The sequence below is a fragment of the Apis florea genome, unplaced genomic scaffold (assembly GCF_048593485.1).
Source record: "Apis florea isolate Af1SG1 unplaced genomic scaffold, ASM4859348v1 contig_2203_pilon, whole genome shotgun sequence".
NCBI lineage: Eukaryota > Metazoa > Arthropoda > Insecta > Hymenoptera > Apidae > Apis > Apis florea.
In genome coordinates, this window is record NW_028256543.1 from 159,904 (window position 1) to 180,271 (window position 20,368).

General features: G+C 25.6%; 2 protein-coding genes across 14 annotated transcripts in view; both read right to left on the bottom strand.

Annotated features, from left to right (window-relative positions):
* On the bottom strand, window positions 1-3,035 carry LOC100865116 (chymotrypsin-like elastase family member 2A). Of its 2 annotated transcripts, none has more exons than XM_086917521.1 (5): window positions 2,539-3,035; window positions 1,842-2,091; window positions 1,287-1,432; window positions 840-1,111; window positions 1-309 (listed from the first exon to the last, which is right to left on the bottom strand). In XM_086917521.1, exons 1-5 carry the CDS (start codon window positions 2,627-2,629, stop codon window positions 127-129), a joined length of 942 nt encoding a protein of 313 aa, XP_086773647.1. In that variant the 5' UTR covers window positions 2,630-3,035; the 3' UTR covers window positions 1-126. The 2 variants fall into 2 exon arrangements, with proteins under 2 accessions (XP_086773647.1, XP_086773648.1); XM_086917522.1 differs by having other exon boundaries at window positions 1,842-2,088; window positions 2,539-3,021.
* Trpm (transient receptor potential cation channel, subfamily M) overlaps window positions 1,299-20,368 on the bottom strand; it is a 25,009-nt gene continuing 5,939 nt past the window's right edge. For 5 of the 12 annotated variants that reach the window (XM_031917622.2, XM_031917619.2, XM_086917520.1 and 2 more), the window contains 12 exons: window positions 20,123-20,285; window positions 19,727-20,035; window positions 19,096-19,642; window positions 18,813-19,024; window positions 18,568-18,735; window positions 17,657-17,716; window positions 17,516-17,563; window positions 16,206-16,418; window positions 15,754-16,102; window positions 15,493-15,638; window positions 14,762-15,352; window positions 5,335-14,686 (listed from right to left, as the gene is read on the bottom strand). In XM_031917622.2, the coding sequence (XP_031773482.1) occupies window positions 13,409-14,686; window positions 14,762-15,352; window positions 15,493-15,638; window positions 15,754-16,102; window positions 16,206-16,418; window positions 17,516-17,563; window positions 17,657-17,716; window positions 18,568-18,735; window positions 18,813-19,024; window positions 19,096-19,642; window positions 19,727-20,035; window positions 20,123-20,285 (4,084 nt within the window). In that variant the 3' untranslated portion in view covers window positions 5,335-13,408. Of the gene's footprint in view, window positions 1,433-1,954; window positions 2,092-2,647; window positions 2,716-5,334; window positions 14,687-14,761; window positions 15,353-15,492; window positions 15,639-15,753; window positions 16,103-16,205; window positions 16,419-17,515; window positions 17,564-17,656; window positions 17,717-18,567; window positions 18,736-18,812; window positions 19,025-19,095; window positions 19,643-19,726; window positions 20,036-20,122; window positions 20,286-20,368 lie in introns of those variants that run through there. The other 7 variants (XM_031917625.2, XM_031917624.2, XM_086917518.1 and 4 more) reach the window with 6 other exon arrangements.

The following is a 20,368-nucleotide window of genomic DNA, read 5'->3' on the forward strand; positions in this document are numbered from 1 at the left end:
TTGAAACATACAAAAATGTGTTTATTTATGTCAATATATACAATGATTCTACTTCGCATTAATATTTACATAAATGTTATCTACATTTCAAGGTACACGTGAGTTATTACATGTTGATTAAAAAAATTAAAAAAGTTGCGTATCGTCGTCATTGCTCATAGTATTTCTTATCCATTTAACGTAATACTGAATCTTAGTGTAGACGTCAGGATATCCTGGCCTGGCACATCCTGATCCAAAAGAAGTGACGCCTGCCAGTTGCCATACACCGTCTGCGCGACGGCATTGTAATGGTCCTCCAGAATCACCCTGAACAACAATATTTTCTCTTTGAAATTTGATACATTACTTTAAACGCTTAATAAATCTAGAAAAAATACTCATAACAACATTAATAAAGATATTTAAAATATATTTGTTACATTATTATGAATGTATAATTTTAATAACATTCAATTATAAAAATATTTACAATATCTAGTATACTTGGTGAAATGTGATTGAGATTAAAATTTAATAAGAGAGAGATTAATTTAATGAAGAGATTTATCGATCTTACAAGTTGAAATGAATAATTCATCATTTCATCTCGAGCTTCATAGAGATCGAATTGTGATTATTATGATTATTAGGAGAATGCAAAAATTTCAATCTAGTTGAGTAGATTTTAATGATACAATGCAACACATAAAAACATGATGTGTCATAAATTTAAACGATCGAAACATTTTTGAATTTGGATGAATAGAAATAAACGGAATAAAATTTGCATACTATTGAAGGCTTGGTTTTAAGCTTCAATTATAATTTAATAGATTCAATAAATATATATCGTTTACCACACAACTTCCGGTCGAGCCATCAGTGTGACCAGCGCAAAGATGGCCATTCCGAAGCGATACCGATTTCCCATAAGCTTTCGTACATTTTTCAAGATCTAGTAACGGCACGGAGGCTTCTAAAAGTGCAGTAGAAAGTGACTGAGAGGGGCCATATCGACCCCAGCCAGAAGCGACGCAATATCTGTTTGCAAGCTTCTCTTCCGGTTCCGGTAAACATATCGTTCGTACTACTTTGGATAAAGGGGCTGGTCTAGCTAGTTTCATCAATGCTGGAAACAATATTTCGTTATTAATTCTTTCATCTTTCCCCCTATTTTTTAACTTATCGAAAAATAAAATTGATTTGGCGATAATTGTAAAATTATAATATTTAAAAGAAATTACTGTTTCACTTCGAATATTTCAAATTTTTCTCATATGTAAGTTGAAATGATTTATATATACCGATATCGTGTAAATAATTGTTAAATCTCTCATGGAGGATCACCCGTTCAACAGGTAGTCTTGCCGAGCCACGTCCACCGGAGTTTAATTCCCATTCCCCGACGACTGCCGTCCATAGTGCACCAATTGGCAAATTGAAAAGCTCGCTGTAAGTAAATATCGGAATTTATAGGCGAAGATAAAACAAAAAAATATATATATTTTAGTTTAGCAATGAGATTTTTGTTAATACGATATTCCATTTCAATTTTAAGTCTCTCCTTCCAACACCCGTGTTTCAAGGTAGAAAAAAAGTAAAACTATTCATTATCTTGCATCTTAAAATATATATTAATATAAAATTTATACATTGTGTTTTAAACAAAATGATAAAACAAAAATTCTAACAGACAGATTGCTTACAATGTAAGAAATATTTTTTTCAATTATTATAATTTCATGGAAATTTTCCAATGTTCATTAATTTTTATTCCTTTCAAATCATTCCAAGTCATTCTATATACCGATAATCTCTCGTTACTAAACTCGTAAATTCCAATGAAAAGTGAAACCCACTTATGAATACAATGAGCAGCTGTGACGACCCAAGTGGGCTCAATGAGAACACCACCGCACCAATGACCGATAAATCCTAACTTTGGATGAAGGAGTTGGAGAGACACCTGCCAAGGCCAAGAGCCTCGTTTGCTCGGCTTCCCGTTGAATATTCGACCCGTTGTTGTCCTCACGTTCTCCTCCTCGCCCAGTGAAGAGGAATTGACGTTCTTCGCTGACAGAATCGCACGTGGCTCTCTATGCGACGCTGCTGGACATCCGCAAGCTGTTATTGAAAAACTCATGTTTTCCACCTAGTTGACTTTCGTGCATAGCCAACTGACACATGGATGAAATGCGTATAAAATTGAATGATTTTGAGATCAAAGAAATTAAGAAAAATAATTAAGATTAAAAAGAATTACAAATCGTATTGAATTGATGTAAATAAGTATAACTTACAGAGAAATAAAAGATAATCTTCTGTTTTAGAATTGAAAGAAATTATTATTTAGAATGATCTTTTATTTATGAAAAAAAAAAAAAAAAAACAGATTTTTTTACGATATCAATGGTAATATCAATGTTCGTGAAAGATCTTGGCACAAAAAGAAGGAAAAGAAGAAAAATATATGTAATTCACAGAAATAGATGTGTGTAAATATATTATATACGTGAACAATATTTTTATGCAAAAGTATTTAAATGATGCACTTACACAAGTGATTTTCCTGTACGATTCTCAAAATCGCGCAATTAACCTCCACAAGAATGAATAAAAGTATCGCCAGTCCACCGCGAAAATTCATTTCCAACAAGGAACGTGCACCAACTGTCTTCTTCGACCCCCCCGTATATTTTTATTATTTCGTGCTCTTCATATTCTTCGTTTTAACTGCCACAATGTATAATTCAATTTTTATATTATTTAATTAATTGATTAATTAATTTTCAGGTGACATCATATCTGTATTAAAGAGACACACACACATTGAGAGTAAAGTAAGTGAAGAAAAGTTGTTTCATGCTATATTTAACGAAGATGTAGGAGAAGTAGCGAGAGCACGAGTAATCCTTGCGGTGGATCGATCACTGGAACGAGTAAATCCTTCGAAGGAACTTACTTAGAAGAAAGTGATCGTTAACGATTGCCATCGAAGAAGGGGAATATATTTGCGATCACGACGAACGAGTGGAAACTGGCAGCTCTTAAACAGACGAATATCGCTCTCACTAACGAAAGTTACCTCTCTGGTATCACTGTGCCTCTTCCTCGCTCTTTTCATACCAATTAGAAACATTCGTCTCGCTCGGATGCGATTATGAATCCGTGTTTCTTTGTAATGTTTTATAAATCCAATTAAAATGATCTTTCGATCAATAGGATAATTGATTTCCTTTTTTATATTTTTCTACGATTTTACTTTGCGTCGATTGGTTTCATCAAAAAAGTGTACAGAAATTTTAGACAAGAATTTTGAATTTTCTTTAAAATTTTTAAAAGAGAAACAGAAAGATATAAAAACTGATTTGAAATTAACGAGAATCAACTCTACTTTTACATATTTTCCATTAACGAGTAAATATATTCCAAATTAAATTATATGAAATTAGTTTAGATTTAATTGTTCCGATTTTAATTAATTTGATACTTAATTAAGAAATTCTATTTTTACTTAAATATAGTATTTAGGATTTGAAAAAGATTAAGATTAGGAATTTTCAAGTTTGTTTGTGATATTTCAATATTTCAAAAATATACGAAGATCTCATTTTTTTTTTTATCAAATTTCAAATTAAGACATAACAAATTATAGATTTAGAAATTTATTTCGCGTTCACAAGACATTTTACGTTAGATTTTTCTTTCAGCCCGCAATATATAATCCGTTGTGAATCATTTAGTCGTAGTTTCTCATAATTATGCATCATCATGAAATTAGAGGAATGAATATTTTGTTTAGTCCAACGTTGAATTATTTGATACAGCAATCTAATTATTACCAGACCTATTAATCATCCTTTCGAGAAACGAATTCTTGTTGGGAAACATAAATGCATATACAGATTGTCAATTTCACTGCTATAATGAGAATGTTAGTGATGTTCAGTTGTAAACTAGAAGACGTTTCAAATTTTCGATCCATTTTCAAAAATTATATTATTAATTTATTAAGATCATTAATTAATTTAAAAATCAGCAATTTTATGATTTTAGATCTTAAGATTACTTTTTCGTTTTTCAAAATTTAGACATAAAATTAATAGAATTATAGATTTATAAAATTAAAATTTAAATATTTTTAAAACATCTTAATTCTCTTAGATTAAGATAAATTTTAGTGATTTTTCAAATTTTTATCTAAATTGGAAATGATTTGAATATAAGAAGTTATCGTCTTGTATTCTTCTTTTTTTAAATGACGTAGTTTTTTTTCATCGAATAAGCTTTGAATTTTGAATTATAATTATGAATTGAAAAAATTAAGATCTAAAATAATGAAACTGCATTCTTTTTGAAACAACCTGTAGGGTTACTCTTATCGAGGCCATTTCCATGGTGCAAGGAAAGTGAGGAGGAATGCAGAGTGATGTTGAGATAACTATTTTCAACTTGAATGCGTTTATTAAACTTTTTTTCATGAGGAAAAATTTTTTCAATTATTTTTCAATAATAATTTATTTAAAAACAATTTTTTAATATTATAAATTATAAGATTAGAATAAAGTTTTGAAAAAATATTATAATATAAATCATAGTTGGAACAAAATAAGAAGAATGTAAACATTTCCTTTTACTTTCTTTGGAATTCAAAAGAAAGAGCTATGCAAAGTTATTTCTCATAAATTTTCTGCCGTCATTCAAATTTTCTACGGCTCAATTGGTTCTTTCATATTAATATCATGGAATTTTGCATTATTTGTAATGCGTCCAGAAGTTATACTTTTGTAGATTGTAAATTGTGAAAGTGAAGATAGTAAAATCGATGAAAGCGATTCTTTTGTTTTTTTAAAGCAATTTAAACATGACCCTAATTTATATGTTTCACATTCAATTTGAAATTCTCTCGTGCAGATCATTGAAATGAACTGTTTTCATTCTTCGATATATTTTTTCCAAAATGAATATCGATGAATAAAAAAATATATTTTCTTCCGTTTTTGTTTCCAATACACATATAATATTTATAAAAGACTGATATCTATTTTCACTCATTAATTACAATAGAGAAAGTTCTAAAAATTGTTTTCTGATGTTATTAAAGAACATAATTCATGCACCATTTACTACACTTGTGTATACTACGTTATATACTTTTCAATTTTTATTAGCAATTATTTATCATATAATTTAATCATCATAAAATTTTTTAATTAAAAAATTAATATAACTCCCTTTTTAATAATATAGTTTATGATATAATTAAATTTAAAAAGTTTTGAGTATGTTTATTTAAAAATATATAATGTAATAATTAGAAAAGGGGTAAATATATGTAATAAAGCAAGAGAATACTTTGATATCAGATATATATTTTAATCAATTTTAATATTGAATTACAGCATATACATATATATTATATATGTATATATCAATTTGAAATTCTCTCGTGTAGATTATATATATATAATATAATACATATATTTATTTATTTATTATTCTTTTTCATTATTCATATATAATCGATTGCTCTTTTTTTTTTTTTTAATCATTCCAGTCAATATGATTAATGTAAGGATTCGAATTTACAATAATATATCGCGTAAGCAAATTAGCCTAATATAGCATGTGTTTTAGATTAATCAAATTCGTAAATCGTTACAATATATGTGTAGAATAATAAGCGTGCTGAATGTGTTGTAAGAAGACGGAATAGATTAATTCCATTTAAGAGATAAAAATTACTACAAAGTATCTTATAAAATTTAATTGACGATACAGTGATATATAGTCAATCAGCATGTTTTTTCTTAAGCAAAGAATGTTATAACAATGTTGGACGATTACAGATTCATATTTTCTATTTGAGAAAATAAAAAACGAAAATAATTCCCAAGAATCAATTGGTTTGTAACTTTAACTTTAAAAAAAGTTAAAAATGTTTTGAAAATATTTTCATAAAATCAATTAAAAACATTCGACAAAACATTTTGTTTTTGAATCTGACAATATTTAAAAATTATTATTCATTATTAATTAGAAATCATTATTTTATGATATTCATGGTAACATGAATAAATATTTAGTATTTTTTTTTAAATCATATTCAAAAAACGGAGCTCAAAAGAATCAGAATTCACATATGTTCAATTTTATTGAGAAACAACGAATAATTCAAGACCTTTTTCTATCAAGTTATATTGTATTAGTATACAATTGATTGATGGGTGGATGAAAACACGAATGTATTTACAATATTCGAGATATTTACATGTCAAAAAGTTTAACAAACAGTTTTTTATGATTTTAATCCTTGATTATCCTTGACAATTAATGATTGTAATATCGCATTATAGGAAAACATCCACGTGGCTCGAACATCAAAAAATAAAATGTTAAGAAGATATTTAAAAAGATTGAAATTATTTAAAAATTATTTTTTCTATATATTTTCAGTCAGAAATGAAAGTTCTTTAAATTTGAAACGTTTTCCTTTGCACGATTTTTTTTAGAACTGTTCTTTATTGTCTAATTATTGTTTCGTTTCACACTATGTTCCAATAATTAATTCTTTTATCTTCCTCAAGGATTAAAAACACAAAAAAACAAAATTCTTACAATCAGTATCGGATGTAATGTAAAACTGGACATTTTCGAAAAACCATCGATAATCCATTATATTGCAATGTTTTAATTTTTCGTCTTTGTTATTTTTTCCCATTTTTTGTTTATACATTATATATGTTTATAGGAAATCGTTATTATTAATAACATATAAAGGTAACGAAGTGAAGGAACATTGTTATTAATGATATTGTTTATCTTAAAAATATATGTATTCCTTACATCAAACATTTTTTCATTATGAATCTCGTTCATCATATGTTATATATTCATGTATAATTTTTTCTGATCTTTTTTACGCAAAATTCGAACCTATCCATAATCATCAATTATACACGATTACATAAATATCGATCAAAAAAAAAAGGTGCAAAATTTATCACAATAGTTTCAAAAAAGAATTATTATTCTCATCTCATAAAATAAATATACTGTTTAAAATAATAATTAAATGATGTTATGTTTTTAGACAAAGAATCAATTAAAATCTGAAAATGAAAAATAGTTATGTTTGAGCTTCATGAATTTAAATATTTTCTTATATTGTAATAAATATAAGAAAATATTTATTTATTATTTCTCCTCGTAAAATATTTTGATTGAATTTGTAATTTAATTTTATTGCTTATATAAGTCAATATTTTAAAAAAGTTTTGAGCTTGTGATTAAATACATGACAATGAAAAATGATTGATATTTTATGAATCATTTATAATTGTTTCAAACGATATATAATGAAACATTGTACATTGTAAATGTACAATGTCACATTTGTACATTGTAACAACGAAGTATTATGCATTTGCTTATAAATATGGTATAACATATATTCAGGCTGAATTATTTATGTATATGATTTTGACGGACATATATGAGCAATTTGTGTTTCCATAATGAAAAATAAGCATAAGAAAAAACTTTGGTACCTTGAAAAATGAATATCTATAAATTTATTATAACTTCTTTAAGACTATAGAATCTGTTTATTAAAAAGAAAAAAATAATAAACAGATCATTTTAAAATGTTTTCAATACTTTTTTTGTATCTTTCTTCTTTTACTTTAAGCAAAAAAAAAAAAAAAAATGTAAAAAAATTGTACTCAAATACGCTTATATATGCTTACGAATAATGCACAAAATATATTGAGCAAATTTGATTTTATATCGCACGTAGATAACAATTGTTATACTAAACCATGGCGATTTTAATATTGGATACATAATCATTTGTTTAAGATATATTTTTCGTAAAAAAAATACAACGAGATATTGAAAAACGCGTGTTTAATATATAAAGAAAAGTTATTTAAATTATTTTAAATATTTTTTTAATACATACTTACATTTTACTTTCGTTAATTTTGTACTATTCAAGATTACACAATTCAAATTTTCATTAAAATATGTTATTATGATTGTAATCTCGTTGTATTTCTTCTATCATTCGATTCATCAAGACATATATCGATGTCTTATTGTTAAAATTTTAAAAGCTGTTGAGAATATTTGATAGCAAAGCTAACAGTAACATGGTAGAATATATGTAATTTGTTATGAGAAAAAATGAGAAGGAAAAATTGTTTTTGAAAATTTCTCAAACAATTTGATATTTATCGAATGATTAAATTTACCAAGTATTTTATGCAAATATATGTACATGTACTATATGATTATCGATAAATCGCAAACATGTTCGTTGCTTGATCGTTCCAATTATCGATTGTTTATGTAAGGCTTAATTTACACAATAGTACCTTTTCGTTTTAATTCAATTTTTTTCGTGGATATCATTTTAATTCGTTGGGCAATGTTGAAAAATTTAATTTATTAATTCTTGTCTAAATGAATCAATAATCTAATACTAGCAATCAATATTACCAATTATGACAGTGTTACCATCATACAGATAGTTTTCACAGAGATTAAACTTTCCTAAAGTTTAAATATTACTAAAATATTTAATATCTAATAACAATATTTAATAACAAAAAATTTTATATAAATGAATAATACATTTATTATTTTTAAATAAAATTAATTAATGTCACTGTTATTACCAAATTCGATTTAAAAATTAAAAATTCAATTCCTTTAGAAAGAATCAATTATTTCTTTCTCGAATTCAGTAATAAATTTAATATTTTTAAATAGACATTGCATCACTATTTATATTGGATTTTATATTAACAATTCATTACACGCTCGTCTATATTTACTGATTCTAGAATAAAATAAGTAAACAAGCGTTTATTTCCTTGTGATACAGTCTTAAATTTGTCTTGTTTTGTCCGCATTTTAAAACGAACGTTCACTTACTAAATATACACAATTTTTATACATACAATTAGGCATATTCGTTTGTTTATCGTTTACATTTTTGTTACTTTTATGTTAGACGATAAATATTGTGTTTTGCTTATTAATTGCATATCGGATAGATATACATATATTAACACGGATTGGTTTTTGTTTTTAAGAACGTAATTATCCGCGTGATATGGTTCATTTTATTTGTTCATGTTTTTGTTTATATTCTTTCTATTTTGGTTTTAAGTGGTCCGTAAATTTTGTGTTTGACGCAATAAGTAGTGCGTGATAAGGCCCTAAATATACATTCAAAAAATTCATAAAAACGTTTCGGCAGTAATGATGATAGACGCGTGCGAATCGCTCAATGATATCTTGTGTTTATATCGATATACAGTTATGAGAAAATCGTAAACATGTCTAAATCAGTATTGTGATAAATTCCAAGAATTTATTGTACTTTATCTTCATTCTTGCAGTGAAAGAATACTAATTATGGTAATTTATATTAATGATTTGCTTTTTGCTTAATATTATCGTGTCAATATTAATAGTAAATAGGGTTAGAAAATATTAAAATATGGTTTCGCGCCAAAATTTGTTGATTTTCTGTTTCTTAGCAATGGTATGTTCAAAAGTAGGAATAAAATTGTGCAAAGGAATTTCATGAACTATAACAGTTCTATTCGATAAATAAAATAGCGACATAAAAAAACATAAGTACATATAATTCTTGCAAAGAATGTGGCCAACAATTATTTTGACAATTTATAGTATAAATTTTTAATAGTATTCAAACATATTTTACTAAATATTTTTTATTAAATATTGATTTATGATTTCGCTATATTTCTGAACAGATTATATCTTAAAAAGCAAAAATTTAACATAGCATGATATTAATTCATATCTAAATTATTTTAACGTTTATTCTCATGTATACAATTGTGTCTATATATTGGAATGATAATATATTCGAGGACGGTTTTTTTTTCATGTATATTATCAAAATCAAACATTTTCTATATAGTAGTATAATAACATAACAATATTAATAATGTTAACATTTAAATCTTTGTTAAACATAAAAGTTTAACAATGATTTGATTTCTTTTGTTTTCAATAGAAATGCTATTCGCACGTGTCTAAAAGATAATAAAGCTGCATATTACGTCACATTTATATTATTTAATCGTTAGGGAACTATTTACATTAAAAATCGATCTCGTTTTCGAATCTGAAATGATCTTTCGGCTTCAATTTACCGAATCGAAATCGTACTTAAAGACAATATGGTATTTTTTCGTAAATTTATAATTATGTGATTTATTTTTATACTACTAAGTACCTAATATTTGATTAAGCATACGCTGCTTTAATTCCCTTCGCTATATTTTTTAATCATTCGCTCTCGTATTACATATATATGACTGAAAAATGTTCTTTCTTATTTTTTAAAAAACATTACATCAGTATCAATATATGTATATGAGTATACGTATATATTGAGAATTTCAATAATCAAGTTTCACCTAATTTTTTGATTAAATCTTTGAACACAATTGGTATTGAATTTTTATTCTCTTATTATTTTTTTTTTTTTTGAATAGGTTTACAATATATAATTTTTTTCAATGCTAAGGATATTATTAACATTCTAAAATAATGTTAATAAAAAATATAAAACGTATTTTTTTTATATTTCTCAAAAAAAAAAAAAGAAAGAAAAAAATTCTTGACTGATAAAACTAGGTGAAACTACATTATTGATTTTTATCATTGTTAAAATAATTGTTTGATTTCATTATATGGTCATATATATTCATGTATATATATAGAGAGAGAGAGTATATCAAAATAAGTGTCGTTTAAAATAATTATTCTGCAATAAAAAAGATATAATTTTTCTTGCAATGTAATTACAATAATTATATAATAATTAATGGAATAAATTGATTGAATATATAAACTAAATACTTATCTTAAATATGTAAAAAATATTGATTATAATCAATTTGATTTTCAATAGTTGCATAATATTAAAATTTAAATTACTTAAAAATTAATATATTTTCATATGCTTTCAATGATATATAATTCTATTTTTAATTTTATTATATTTTTAATAAAATAAATATATTTTTCAAGATTTTTTTTTTTTCTGTATAATTATTTCATCCGGCACTTTTTTTGTAATTACACTCCATATATAAGTTTCTCATAATTTTGTAAAGTACATTTTTTCCGAATAAACGAAGGAATTAAAAAATAATAATTAATCCAATCGAATAAGATAAAGGACGGGAAAAACAACGAATTTTCACGTTGCTATAATACGTAATAACAAATAAATTGTGTACATGTGCGCATAAAAAAATTGAAAAACAATTTAGAAAATGGAAGGAACTTGAATAATGTTCGTATAATATTGTACTTGATTTAGATAAGTGGCAACATAAATTTTTCGAAACATATTTTTTTTCTAGAAAGATTTTTTTGTTAGAAATTTCATTAAAATATGTATATGTATACGTATATGTACAGTTTTTTCTCAAAAAATTGAGCGTATATTTACTTTTGTGTACTTTTTAAATTATTATTGTAAACAATTCAAAAAAAATCAACTATTTGTTATGCATAATGACAATCCAATGTAAAATGGCTAATAAGAAACAAAAAACTAATATTACAAAAATTAATAATACAAAAATTAAATTTAAAAATTATATTTAAAAATTAAATCTTACAAAATAAAGTAAGTAAGGTAAAAATAAAATATATAGTTAGTAAAATACATTTTACAATTAAAAAAATTATATATAATTTTTAACAAGAAATAATTCAAAATCTAATTAAAAAAAAAAAAATTATCGAACTGTGATGAATGAATCATAAAGATTGTCATTGCCAATGAATTAATAAATCTAAAAAATAAATCTAAAAATAAATTTAAATCGAAATTGCTTATAAAATAAATATATATATGTTATTTAAAAATTTTGTTATATATTATTTATTCATATATATAAATAAAATATTATTTTTGAATATGTCTGTATTTATATTCCTATTGATTTTTGATAAATGACGCTCAATTCTATGAGTAATTATATATGGTTAACCACATATAACATAAAAATTTAATTAACAAATTTTAAAAATAAATAATAATTCCAGTACGAACAGTCAGAGAAATCATACTTAACGAATGATATAATTACAGACATATATTAAATTCAAAGATTACTAATAATTAAAAAATATTTAAACTTCTAAATGTTCAAAAATCATAATCATTTATCTTTGAAATCATTTATAATATAAATAATAATTAAAATATTTATATATTAAAAATCATTAGAAAGTTTTTATCAAAATATTGTATTAATTATTTAAAAAAATAATTTTCAAATATTTGAAATAATTATCACATGTGTTATGATAATTTAATTGATCCAATTATTGAATATCATAACATTAAGATAAATTATTATGCAAATAAACATTATAATTAACATTATTAATATTAATTGGATATAGATATGATAATATATATAAAATCCTTCTAATTATTTTTAAATAAAAGATTTTATATTTTTAAAAAAATATAAAACAATTTAATCTAGCATTAATTATTTAATTAGTTAATTAATTAGTTAAATAAGTTAATTAAATTTTGTTAATTATATGTTTGCAATAAAATGTTAACAAATAATTAAGTTATATATATATACATAAAATTTGTAATTACTATTTTTTATGAAGAAATAAACATTGAATGCTTTACAAAGCTTATTTTTAAATAAATTATAATAAACACATATATTAAATATTGTTAAATTTTTTTCTAATATGTAAATTTTTTCTAATATATAAATGTTAATGATAAAAATTAATATTTTTATAATCTTATACTATAGCAATAAATTATTTAAAAATTGTATATGATGGATTAAAATTGATTAAAAATTGCTAATTCTAATGTAAACATTTAAATATTTGAATTGATTGAGATATGAACAAGCTTTAATATTTATATCTACAAATTCATGTGCATATATATAGATATATATACACAATATGTGCATTTAAGTACTTTATGGATAAAAATAATCAAATCATTCATATAAACGCGACAAAAATATCTAAAAATTGTATTAAAAATTACAATTAAAATATCATAAGAAAATTTATAAATTTCGAAATATATTATCAAGTATGTAATTAAAAAAATGCATTCTATTCAAATTACATGCGTTTATGCTACAATGAAATAATAATTTTATTAAAAATATAAAAGTATTTTTTAATTTTAAAACATTCTTCATTTAAAATATTGTATTATTTATTTTCCTACATTTCAACATTAAAATGAATAAAATATGAACATAACTGAAAATATATTTCATTGTAGCTTCAACTTGTACAATCTCATTGAATCAAATCAATTCGTAAAATATATTAAAATAAGATTACCTGCAGACAATTGTACTATTTAACACATAGTTTCTGATGCTGGGGCAGGTACCGTATTCAAATTCTTATCATTTGGATCTGAATTTTCCGAATCTCGAATTGGTGGTCTTGAAAGCGTTTGTTCAATTTCCCTGGTCACGCTAATAGTAGGAGGAGGTCTTCGTGACTCTTCATCAATAGCAGAAATTCTTCGAAGTTGATGTCTATGTTCATTCGATATGAAGAATGAACCACCGCTAGCTTCATCCGAAACATGCAAAGGTTCGTCATCTGCAATGTATCTCCTCTGTATTAGATCTTCCATCTGTTGATAATCGCATTCCTCAGCATCACGTAAATGTTCATTCTCAATTTGCCAAGCCATTTCAGGATTTGACATTTCGGATAAGTTTCTAACCCTTGAAGGTGGTGGAGAAATTGGCGGTGTTCGAGGTGGACTTAAAAGACCACAATAACTTTCCAACTCATCTGTTATACTTGTATATTCAGCACGCATAGCTAGTAGAATAGATCTTTGCGTATTTGTTGAAGACACTGATGGAATTACTGCAACACGTGGTTCCGCCCAGGTCACACCTCTTGGTATGTTGGAAGGTAATATCATTATATCATCTGATTCTGAACGCGTTCTACTGTTCTGTCTGATGGGTCGTTCTATAGAATCTTGTCTAATAGGTTCTGAAGCTGGTGCTTCACTGCTGGCTTCTCTACTCGGTTCTTTACTTGTAGCATCTTTGCTAGTTTCTCTACTCAATTCTCTACTTGTTTGTCTACTTGGATCCGTGCTTGGTTCTTTACTACTTGGCTCTTCACTTGGTTCTCTGCTTGTCTCTCTACTATCCAATTGTGAATCTTTTTTTATAGTTTCTCTTTCACCATCGATTTTGCTAAATTCAGTTTCCTGGCTTGTGATTGTTTTTATATCATCTTGAATAATATGTCCATCTCCACTTATAGAAGATTCATTTCTACTCAAGTTTTCACGAGACGTAATAGTTTCTGAATGTTTCATTATATCATCATCTAATGATGGGCCTAAATTGAGAAACGTGGCATCAGTCATCGATCGAACTAATCTTTTGCGTTTAGCCGTGATAGTCGGTAATTGTGTATGAGAATCTGTCTCTGAGAGAACTTCTGAACGTTCTGATATTCTACGCTGGCGACCCTCTATATCAAAATTTGATAAACCCTCTATATTGGGCATATGAGTAGCCATGAATCGGTGGATAACTCCTAAATGTGCCAAAGTCTGTTCATTTAATTCTTCTAATTTGCGGATACGAAATTCTACTGCCTATAATAATATATAAAATTTTGTAAAATTTCTCAATAATAATTAAAATAAATTTATTAATGATAAAATAATTACCTGAAGTGAAGCATTTTGAGTATTTTCTTTTTTGTCAATATCTTCGATCTTTGAATGCATATTCTCTACTCTTTCTGTAGTAATTTTAACACGTTCTTCTGTAGACATTTGCAATTTCAATTCTTGCTCACGAAAATATCCTTCAACACAATCTTCCTCAAAATCATAGAGACGTTCCATGTCATCTGCTTCTAAGAATAACTTCAATCCATTGTCGTATGTTTCACCACTGCTTGCTTTTCCTTGTGTTATATATCGCAGCAAATATTTCACCACCAGATATATGTGACAAACTACAATGAGTGGAGGGGGTAAAACTGGTTTTTGTTCGTACTCCATAACAACAGTAAAACGTTGGAACATCCAAACTTGGTGCGCCACCGCGTTTACCTCATTGAAAATATTATTGAAAACCGCAATCAAAAGATTTATCAATAATATATTTGCAATTAAAAGATAAATAGACATTACAGCTGGTGTGATCCAGCGGCCTGGTAAGCATGGAATCATTCCTGGCTCATCTCCGCAATCAGGATCTATGTTGTCTGCATATACTTCTCCGTATAACATAAAATATGGTTCCATAAATATCTGTAGAATAAAAGAATAAAAAATCTTATATAGAATAAAAAAAAATAGAATGTATAAAATATTTTTTATAAAATAAAATGTTTTATAAAAAAAATATATATATAATATATAAATATATAATATTTGTAGAGAATACATACATCACGAATAATTCTAAATTTAGGTTCAGCATTAGGATTCAAAATTGCCTGTCTAGTAACTCCAAAACTCAGTAATACCACTATTAAAAGTACCACAAAATATGTCATATTTTTTACCATTTTTCCCATCATTGTAACTAAAGGACCTAAATGTTAAATATAACATATATTTATTATATTTTATATTTGTTATACTATATATTATGCTTGTATGCTTATTTTTTATATAATTTGTATATATATATTTGTATAATAACATACCAAAATATTTATTTACACCAAGGATGTTTAGTATTCGTAAGTACCAATAAATACAGTCGACACAATAAATAACACGACCGACATCAAGAGTAGAATGTCTTAAGCGCAAAGCCAAACCAATTTGAAAAAATATAATAGCAGCTGCGTCACAGGGATTCCACATATTCCACGCCCATACACTAAATTTATGCGAAAGAGTAGCTGGCTCAGATGTTGCAATTTCGCGTACTTTTTCACATCCTAATGTACAAATATATGCAATTGCATAAATTTCTGCTAATGATGGATGATCATCCATGTGTATGAGAATAGAGTATGAAAACAGAACTAGGAATATCATATATGCTATCTATAAAATAAAAAATAAAGTTAAATATGTAATAATAATTTTAAAATTTTTTTAATTTAATTATTTATATTTATATATAATATTATTTATATATAAAACTTACAGCATTCGCCCAAAATTTTGTAATTGGAGCTGTATAAAATTCATACAATTTTTTCCTCAATCTTAATGGCCTACTATTCTTGATATCATAGTAATCAGAATGAATACCATATGCACGATGAATTCCATCATCATTATCAGTTAGTACTTTACCATTTTCTTGTACAATTGTTTCCTTCACAATAGTTGTAGTATGTTCGTTGCTAATTAAAGCCTATATGAAAAAATTAAAATTTCAAAATATATATACATATGTTATAGTAGATCATACAGGACATTAACACACAGATAGGAATCTTTTGAATATAATGAGACATATATCAATATGTTCATCTTTACTAATTTTTAATCATTCTCAAAAACCATTTACAGTACGGATGTTGCTAACAAAATAATTAAAAAAATTATTTGGATAGAATGGTAAATAGCATATAAAAAGCAAGTACTAAAAATCCTTTATAGCATTCTAATATATTATAGAAAATAGGAATAGATACATACATTAATTTTTATACAAAAACATAATTATTTCTTATGTATGTATCATAGTGTACTATATGATTATGTAGAATTATGAATGAAATGTACAAATATGATGAATTTACAATATATTTTATAAAAGGGAGTATTACTTGAGGTATGTGCAAATTGTGTTTTAGTGCAAAGAATTCCACATCAGCAATAAATAACTAAAAATATTTAATAAATTAAAAAAAGATAAAAAAATAGATGTAAGTATATTTTACTAAAACAAATATAATCAATTGCTACAGTACTAAGAGAATCAGAATATAAGAATCAGATAAAAATAAAAAATAACAAATAACAAGTGCAGATAATATTAAAAATTATGGCTATGTAAAGCATAAATGATTAGTATAATCAAGTATGTAATGCAAGAAAAGTGAAAATTTAAAATATAATTACATCAATATTTCCTTTCTTTATGTCTCGATTAAAAATAATTTCCTGAACATAATGTTTTGAATACTAGATTATATTTCAACAATAACAAATTATTAAGAATAAATTATCAAAAACATACGACTGACAATGGTTAGAGACTTTTCAACCGCTAAATGAAAAACATCGGTATGATATCAGGTTTAAAAAATATAAAGCTTATATACATATATAAAAATACATTAATTAGTTCGTGTTATTCATACTTTTGTTTTATAAAAATTATACCGATATTTTAGCGGTATTTTTTTTTATCTAATATCACAATATACAATAGTTTTTTGTTAAATATTTATAACAATACAACACGATTTGTTTTACAATAGAAACGTTAGTTATCATCCTCACCGGTACGGATTCCGATACTGAATAAATAGAAGTTTTCCTTGATGATAACTAATAACATAAGAAAGATAGTTGAAAAGTGCACCAGAAAGTGTGAACTTATTGGTCATAGAATCATTGCATTTCAGGTCATTATAGTTATACCTTAGCGCCTTGTTGGCTGCTGGATTTGTTGCGTACGCTCAGGCTCCTGCGCTGACGTTTCTAAAAACAATTCATACGCATACCCACATAGTCTGAATTACAAAAACATTTCAATACCTCTAATAGCGATCGATACACTATACCACATAATATTGGCAAATTACTAAACATCAAACTTTTTCAGACGATATACTTAAGTATACATTTTAATATTAAACAAAATGAAATTATACAGAGTATTTATTACATTGCTACAAATAAAATTGAAGAATATAAAATGCATAGTTTAAATATAATTATAATCTATTCATAATATTTTATAAAATTTGTATAAAATATTTAAATAAATGTAATACACATACAAATATAAAATTTATAAAAATTTTTTTTAACACTGTATAGATAGAATCTACATGTGTATACGTTTTCAAACAATTATTTAAATAACTGTTCAAAACCAGCAACCATATGTATCAATTGTGTTACTGAAAATTATTTCAAAAACACACTATAGTTTAAATAAATATTCAAAAGCGATTATATTTTTATTGCATTTATTCACGTGAAAATTTATTATTTACAAATGAAAATTTCGTTCAAATTATATTGTGAATGGACGAAATTTGACAAAGTTATTCAAAATAATAAAGCAGTGATTGCCACTATGTTCAGAAATAATAATTGCAGCATGAAATGTGTAATGATGAACTTTTATAAATGCAATGATAAGTATATACTATACTACTAATTAATATTATATTCTGAATTTTTATAATTTTTTTACTCATGAATTAAATTCATATTTTAAACATAAAAATCAGTTAAAATTTTTTATTGAAATTGCATTAACTTTATTATATAATTATTTAATATATTTTTATTACAATATTGTTAAAAAAATAATTCATTACCTCGACATCTGGACCTGTTGGTACACCATGTTCTGAATCACTATCTTCTTTCTCATCTTCAAGAGCGATTAGATGTTCTTCTTGAGTTTGAGGCATCAATTGCAATTCCTCGCGACTTTTAAATTCCAAACATATTATATAAAATGGACAAATCAATCCAAGTACGACCTAATAACAAATTAAAACATTATTGCCAAATATAATACAGTATATGTTTTTTAAAATAAATTATCTAAATTATTTACTTTTAAATTCGTATTTTTTCTTGTACGAAGACCACCCATCCACAAATCAGCTAAAATGATTTGACTACAAGGATGTGCTAATAAAGGTCGATGATTGGCCGTGACTGCTAATGAAAGACACGTTTGACCAGACCAATTTTGGAGTTCAGATGTTAATAGTTGTTTCGTTTGATCGTCATCTTGACGATAACAAAAATCTAATAATTCCAAAGCTATAAAAAGATTATTTTATAAAAAAATAATAATAATAAAAATATAAATATTTTACTACAAATATTAGTACCAATATTTTCAAATTCTTTTCCATAACTTCGTAATTCATCATAAACTTCTGTTTCAAGATCATCCTCAGCAGCCTCATGTGCCATGGCTTTATACAATTTAAGGGCAACTAATGCTTTTGCTAAAGCTTCTTCTCCATGTTGCCACATTAAGAGAGCCATTTGCTGACGTTTCGTTAATACAGCCCATATAAGCAATTCATTGAATGGATAATCAAAAAGCGGTGTATCTCTATTAGCCGGCAACGTTTCAGCAAGCAAACTCATCGTTAAGCTATCCTGTTTGCTACCAGATCCTGAATAGTAACGAGTAGTGTTACCCAATACACAGCTATTTCGATGTAAATGTTGAGGATGTGCTCCAGATCTTTTCATTACTTTGGTATAAATCATACGGAATCTCCTGCGTGTGTATTGAGATCGATACGCTCCACCCATTAATTTATTTATTACAAGACCGATATCATGTAAAGTATACATATAACCTCGTGGAATATTTGGTCGAACGTCGCGAAGAATGTAACCCAATGTATTTGATGGACCTTCTTTCTAGATTATCAATATAATAAATATAATAAATAAAATAAATATTAAATATAATAAATATAAAAATAACAAAAATAAAAAACTTACGGTATTATATAATTCTTCGAGTCGAGGTATAGATAAAAATTTACGCATAGAAACTCCATTTTCTAAAAGAAGTTTCACAAAATCAATACGATCGTGTTGCAGAGCTTGCATCATTGCCTGCTCTAAAGCACCTGGTGGCCAATTTTGCCCATATACAAATATTTCACAACGTGCTATATCTACTCTATTCCAAATTAAAGATAATGATAGTTGTTCAGCTGGGGATAATTGTTTAGACTTAAATAAAGCTGTTAGAATCGTTTGATCGAGTTCTTGTGGTCGCTCTTGACTTATTCTAAATACTGTTATCTATAAAAATTTAATTTTATTATTTGTATATGATAAATTATAATTTATCTAATTTATTTTTATATAAAATAATTAATAAAAACTTACCAAGTGCTTCTTACGCGTACATTGTAGTAATTCAGAGTACAATTGCGATGCTTGTTCGGCAGATACTTTGAAAGTGCGTTTTATTGTATCTAAAAGATGTTCTCTCATACTTTCTAATGGTCCCTCGATATCTGCGTTTTCTCCATCTCCTTCAGATGCATATCTAAATTTTTTTTTATCATTATTTATTGACAAAATATGATGATATATAAAAATATATAAAAAAAAGTTGACCATGGTTATTAT